General features: G+C 40.1%; 1 protein-coding gene across 3 annotated transcripts in view; it reads left to right on the top strand.

Annotated features, from left to right (window-relative positions):
• The window catches only part of dtnbb (dystrobrevin, beta b), a 34,047-nt gene that overhangs the window by 15,642 nt on the left and 11,188 nt on the right, over positions 1–7,217 (top strand). Inside the window, exon 11 of one of the 3 annotated variants that reach the window (XM_035674287.1) lies at positions 3,666–3,740. The exons of 1 other annotated variant lie outside the window; for it this stretch is intronic. In XM_035674287.1, the coding sequence (XP_035530180.1) occupies positions 3,666–3,740 (75 nt within the window). Of the gene's footprint in view, positions 1–3,665; positions 3,756–7,217 lie in introns of those variants that run through there. One more of the 3 variants, XM_035674289.1, reaches the window with a different exon arrangement.

Below are 7,217 nucleotides of genomic sequence, written 5' to 3'. Positions count from 1 at the left end.
ATTTACCAGCTAGATATGAGTGGTATCGATCATCTCATCTGACTGTTTGCAAGGAAGCAAATGAGCGTAATTCCCAGAAAGTGGACCATTACTTTAATCCGACTGCACTCTTTGTAGCCATGGAAGGACGAGCTGGCACTAATGGAATAATTCCCATTAGTTAACGGCCTATTTCAGAGAAATTATGGGTGAATACAGTAATTTTCCGCCTACCATTCCCATGTTGATTTCCCTGCTGGCTACAGAAATCTTCCCTCAAACTGGACCCCTCAGATAATTAGTCACAGGAAAACTGCCAAGCCTCCAATTTTATTCTACATTGACTTCATTTTATTGATGGTATATAGCAGGGAGAGAAATGTGCTGTTGGTATTCTAAAAGTAGTGCAGCTAGTTGCCAATCCTGATGAATGTTCTCTGTGAAGAGGTGTTATTTAATGTTGTGAACCAGGAGACATCCATCAGCGTGGTGTCTCAGGTGTGTATGTGTTTGTGTGAGAGGCTGACGAAGCGCCTGTGAGTGAGTAATAATGGCAGAATCAGGGTAGAGCGTCAGGTTTGATCAAAAATCCCAAATCGAACGGACATGAGTCTCCCAGTTGTCCAACCCCTCGCACCGTCTTCAGACAAAGTGTATCTATTCTGATACTGTTTTGAAATATTTACTGGCGTTTGAAAGCAAAGACTAACAGCGAGCTGAGCTGTGAATTTCTCCCTCCACTCAAACTGTCAGCGAGATTCTTGGGGATTTGTGTTTTGGAGAGGAGTTATAGGTTTGGGATGCACCGTCTGTCTCAGGAACTTTAAATCTATGATACGGCTTCTTACCTTCAGACTTAGCACCGCTTCTGCCAAAACACTTTAAGCACCGAAATAGTCTGGGAGTCGAAAATAGGCATCTTACCGTACTTTGCATTAATGTGGAACACACACTATAGCGTCACATTTTCAATGCCATGTTTAATATTTAGCAACCAATTTTCCACTCTTTATATAATCCCCAGAAATACCTTAACATATTTAAAAAGGCCTTCTTCTGTTTTATCTTTTTTTATTCTCCGGGTCAATGCAAATTCCATCAATGTCATTAAAACGGAGAGAACAGGCATGTAATTCACTTTTCTGGGAGTGTGATCCATTGGGTTTTTTTTATGGCCGAGGTACTGACAGCCTCCCGGGGAAATAGGAGCACCTTTGCCAGCAGGAGAGGATGCTTCATGTTTGCGTATTATTTTTAGCCGGCTGAGGGCAATTGAAGGCAGCCATGCATCCGTCGTTGTCAGAAATAAGGTGAATGTGTGTGTGTGTGTATAAAGCTCTTGCAGACTTAATTTTCCCTGTACCCCTGCCAACTACCAAGTACAAGGAAAGGGTGGCACATTGTCATTCACTGCACGCAGGTAGCATGAGGCATAGCGCAATGCAGACTTTGATCTCTTAGTGCCTAAATGTTGTGTCAATTCACTCCCATTTGACCTCTGAGGCACCGGCTGAATGACTGGACTGCGCGTCCTTAATCAACATTTCTTCAGTCAGTGAACCACGAAGCTGCAGACACTGACGGGAATGAGTTAGGACGCCCGTTAGGATTAATCCAAATTCTAAGAGGAAAATGAAATACTTCTGCTGTCAAGCTTTTACATAAGAAGAAGCTCTTCTTTTATGGCGCCCTGCTGTTTCACAGCAGTTATATTGGTGTATTTGAAAAGGACTGATGATTATTTATAGAAAGATGGCTATGAAGAGCTTTGACTTATGTAACTCACTGAAGACATGTAAATGCAATTATAGTATAGACTTTAGTATAGGCCAGTTTGTTACACGCTTTTCTCCTGAGAGAATGAGAATAGATTTGGGCTTTTTTTAGAGGCTGTAATTGAGTTTTTTTTTTGTTTGTTTGTTTTACTTGGTAGCAAATGGCTTTTTCCCTAATTTCAAGTGTGTATTTATGCTTTAGATGATGAGGTTAGAAAAAAAAAAGTCATGGTCTTCAGAGCAGAGAGGCCTTCAGAAGACAGAGAGAGAGAGAGAGAGGAATCTACGTCGTCATAAAGTCACGTGACCGCCGAGTTTCCTTGGAGACAGCAGCAGTGTAGTACATTGAGATGCTCGCCTGCTCAGTTGAGGGCAGATTAGGCATCTGGCAACAGCAGCAGTTGGATGTATTTTGCCAGCCAGACAGGTGCTTTCTCTCCTCAAAGAGGTAAGTGTGGTGCCTCTTCCGTCTGGAGCTCTTCACCTTTGGGGTGGATTATTGTAATATAATGAGCGATAAACGAGAGGTAAACATTTTTCACATGGGCTTTTACTTGGTGTGTTTGTGCTCACAGTCTGTCTGTGAAGGGGGACTACAAGGCAGCATGTGCATGTTTGAGTAGTGACAGTTGTTTTTCTTTTTCATGTTATTATGTTACTGCTTTAAACATAAGAATTAGCAGGATTGTGTTTGTGCAAATGGACCTTGGAACTTAAAAATTAGGATTGATGAATTACTCATGCAGGACTGTCCACGGTTTTCTTTTGAATCTGTTAGGCTTGTCCTGAGAGAAATTCAAATTTATGGACTAATAAATAATTGCAGTTTGTCTTTAAAAAGAACACGCTAAAAGCAACCACTGCAGCTTACTCTCACATAGATATGGCCGGGAAGTATGGAAATTCGAGCTTGTTGAATCAATTGACGATGGCCTCAAATGTTTGGAAAATACAATTAAGTTGATCTAAAAATTATGCAGTTTCTCTTGCTCTTATTTTTGTTTTTTAGTAGGACAAAAATATACAGAATGTTATGATTGCTGTTGAGGCACTTTGTGGCACCGTAGCATAAAAAAAGGCTTTCAGTGCCTGATGCTGATAACAGTATTCTGCACAATGTGGATATAAATAGTTTGATTTTGGTCAGAAATGCTGATTGGACAAATAAGCATAATAGGACACGATGCTGTTCAGTGCTTTGCCTTTTATGTGGTAATGAGCGCTTTAAATAAAACTGTTACAATAAAATCAAGGCTGATAAACTACAAAGAGATACTATGTGCAGATGGAAGAGATGCAACTACAGAGACATGGAAATCGAGTGCTGTCGTGAGTGCCTGCTATTTCCTGCGCCGGGTGAAGTGTGAAGCTGAGATCACCTGAGATGTGCAGAGTGATATTTTGATCCTCTTAATGAGACTCTGTGGTCCGGGGGCTTGGGCTCCGATGAGCTTGCCGGGGCCACTGATTCAGCTGCCAGATGGACCCCATGGCTTTGTTTACTCTCACAAATTACCTCCTACAATGTCACCTTTCCTAGTTTTTCACAGACTTCCAGTTTAATTAGATTTCTTGTCTGCTGTTGTTGCTCTTGCTCATGTTAATTAGATTTAAGCTAATTGCCCTAAAAACATTTAAATTGCTGTTCCCGGAAAAGTCAATTATTTCACTACAATTTTAACTTAACTCAAGTACAACATGTTGCCTATTTTGTGCAGCACACTCAGTAGTTTATAATGATCCCCCCTGCCTCCTCTCTTACCCTCTTTTGTACAGTTGGATTAAATTGCCGTCAAGATCGCTGATTCATGATTGCTAATAAAATGCAAATGCCCTCTACTCCATTCCCTGGTGACAAGCACCACAGGCATCTGCAGTGTAGCATTAAAGACCTCTAATCTTGTCTTTTAGTCAGCCGAAACCAGTGGCCAACAACATGAACGACACAATGCTCATGTCCTCTGGGGCACCTACTCCTACCAAAAGGTAAGCACCCCCCAGGCATAATGCACAATGTCTTTTTGAAGAGATTATTCTGATGATTCCACAGAATTACCTTCACTTTTGAAACTATTACCTCTTAATATATTCTTTTTAGATGACAAAATGTCACTTTAAGTTACACACATGCAAAATAAGTTCTTTTAATCACGCACAGAATTCACTCTGTGCTCAGAATAGGTGACAGATTCTCTCCCATCAGTGGAAAAAACAAGGATAGCGCGGCAAATCAGACTACAGATGTTATTTGTTCCCTCACACTTGACACACATTTTTGCATCTGAGCAGCATGCCCTTGTGAGTGTATTTTTAGAGGAAAATTTGTTACGCTGTCATGAAGAATATGTGAGCACTCCTACTTAAAGGGTTGATTTGACAAATAGATTATGATAGAATTGGAGCTTTATCGTGTAAGCAGAGAGCAGGCGAGGGCTCTGTGAAAGCAGTCTAATTGTCCTCTCATTTCAGCCCCTCTCAGTTAAAGGCCACCTCTATTATTATTTACTCACAGTGGTAATGAACCATTGTGGTTATGAATTCGATAATGGAGAGCACTCTAAGGCGGCTGTAATGTATCTGTACTCTGGTCTGCAGGTCTGTGCTGGGCGAATTTTCATTTTGTGTCTGTCTATCGCATCTTTCCGGCAATTTGTGTTTGCAAGATGGGACTGCTCTGGGACTCAGGACATCCCGAAGCACATTAGAAGGGAAGAGACGTTACTGTCTGGTGTACAGAAAGAACAGAGGCCTGCATGTGTCCCTGTTTAAGATCAGGTGTTTGATTGAACTCCAAGACAGAGACTTTGGTAGAGGATTCAGGAAGAGCTTGAATGAAATCTGTCTGTTGGCTGTTTTTTTCCACTTGTGCTCTTCTGTGCCGTGTTATTATACAGTACTACACCAAGGACCCTTCCCAGCTGAAGGGCAACATGCACACTGTAAAAAATGTCCATCACAGCAAGACTGAACCCTAGAATGTGTTTTAATCATACAAATCTGCCAATATTCCTTTACTTTTCGCTAGAAATTGATGTTACATTTTGTGTAATAATCTAACCTTGCTGTTAATTTTCCTATCTTTGTTTAGGAAAATGAGATGCTAACAATCGATACCCGATTAAGTTTCTTGCCGAGAACATTTTGTGCAGTGCAGTCCTGTCTCAAAGGGCTACAGTATCAAGATCAGAGCAGGTTTTGAAGGAAGCTGACAAGATAGGGACACCCAAGGCGGTAAACCATGCCTTGCATCCAGACCCATGGAGGTCAGTGGAAGGCCTCACGTGTTCCAGCATGTACAAGAACAAGGCGACGCTCTCCTGAGGTTTGTTTCAGTGTGGCAGTAATGAAGAAGCCTGATAACCTTTGTCTTGACATTTTGCTCTGTGAGTCAGAGCTGCTTTGGGAAGATGTCATGCACTGAAAATGCTGTTGCCTTGGGGGGGCATAACAAGTACAAAGCTGCCATATTTAGGGCAGAAATTGTGCATTAAGCCACCGTGACGCTTTTCAAAAATAGTTTGTGTTGAGAGTCAGTGTGGATACCGGTAGATAAGGTGTTGAATGAGGAGGGAAGTAGCAGGCTTTACTTTGGCTAGTTTGGTTGCAGAGAACAGAAGGCCAGTTCCTACCGGCCACTTGCTGCGTCACATTTGGTTTGTAAATATTAATCTATTGTTATAATTACCCGGCACTGGCCTGCCTGCTTTCACATGAAGGGCCTATGAGTCAAAGATGCTACTGCTGAATAATGCAAAGCTCCTTGTGGCTCTGCCTCAGTTCAAGAGCCCCAAAACTGAAAAGCAGCACCAGTGCTGTCCGTGTTTGTCAGATTCCACTTTTAATCAGAGACAAAAAACATTCAGGATTGCGTATCAGTGCAGAGTCGAAACTGAATGCACCCTGTTTGAAAAATGTGTGCGTTTTGTGCTTCCAGCCTCCATCACAGTCTGCTCTCTGATACTGTCTGCTCTGCTGACATGGCATCTGCTTCCTCCCTGTACCGCGCTCTCTCACAGACAATCGCTCACCACTAGCCAGTCCTCCAAGGGCGAACCGCAATTTATTACCTGTTAGTCATGCAGAACCACGGCGGCAGAAGATAAAATTTTTTAAAAAAGGAAAAGAAAGAAAAAGAAAATGTCTTGAGCTTGATGAGTTTTAATTCAGAGTTAACTGATAATTGACCAAATGTGAGTCAGCCAGGAGGGGAGCCGTTCTATCAGCAGGTGTTATTATGTAAGACTTATGGACTTCCTTAATACGTAATTGAAGGACATATACTTAATATAAAAGATTCGAATAAAACATTTTATAATTAGTTGGTGTATCTTATGGTGAATAAACTAACTCTGACTCTCTTTACTTCAAAACAAACCTGATAAAATATGCTTAACACCTCAAATGGAACTAGTCGGGCTGGGCAATAATTCAATATAATCAATGACTGATTTTCACTGGAATTGTATTTTAATGAAAGGATGATATTTTGTTATCATTTTACAAAATTCTGCCATCATAATTAATGACTCCAAGTTGATTTTAATGGAAAAACAAACAAATTAGTTTTGTTTACATGCATGAAGAGTTTGTCTGATATATCACCGTGCATTGCAAGTGATTGTATTGCATTGAACATTGATTTAATTTCTTTAAACGTGATTTTGCATACCTGTAGCAACTTTACTTTAAGCTGACAAATGCATTAATAATCACTCCTATCTGCTTCCAACTACATTATACTGGTTTAGTGATATAGTAACCGATGTATCAAAATGATATTTATACATCTTACAGGAAAAATATATGTATAAATAGGGGACTTAAAATGATAATGTTAATTTGCAATTAACTTTTTGATATTAGTAGTGGGTTTTATTTAATGAAGTGGTCTTCAAGGTCTCCTTATTTAATGATAAAGCCTGAGAACAAAAAGCAAAGATATTCAGTACTTCATTCATCACCAACAACCACTTCAAGAAACTGCTTAGGTAATAGTCCAAGAACAAGACACATTCCACATAAAATATCGCGATCATAAAGGCTTTGAAGAGTACCTTGAGTGAAAAATGATGTTAACTAATTTGTGTCTTTTCTCGTCTGAAAGAATTATTATCAGAGCTCAATCTTAGTAAAACATCCCATAACAGTGTTATCTTTTCCTAATTGGTCTTCATGGAGCCTCTTTGGGGTGATTATTTTATGTATGGTTACATGAGGCCAGGGATTGCTGTGGCTCTGAAACTTGAGTCAGCATCTCTTAATAAATGTAACTAATAGCAGAAACACAAAAATATTATAAAAGAGACTGTTTAATGTGGCTTTGTCAAATCGTGGCCGATTCCCAATACAGTTAATAAGCTAATCATTGTGGCCCTAACCAACGAAATATGTAGTCATTAAAGTAATTCTTAGCTGAGTTAGGAGATTATAAGAAGAAATATAAGACTTTAATAGTAGGGAATT

The sequence above is a fragment of the Morone saxatilis genome, unplaced genomic scaffold, assembly GCF_004916995.1.
Source record: "Morone saxatilis isolate NCDOM2014 unplaced genomic scaffold, NCSU_SB_2.0 Contig3, whole genome shotgun sequence".
In the NCBI taxonomy this organism is placed as follows: Eukaryota; Metazoa; Chordata; class Actinopteri; family Moronidae; genus Morone; species Morone saxatilis.
Note: the sequence above shows the minus strand (reverse complement) of the source record. Positions and strands in the feature narration are given on the sequence as shown.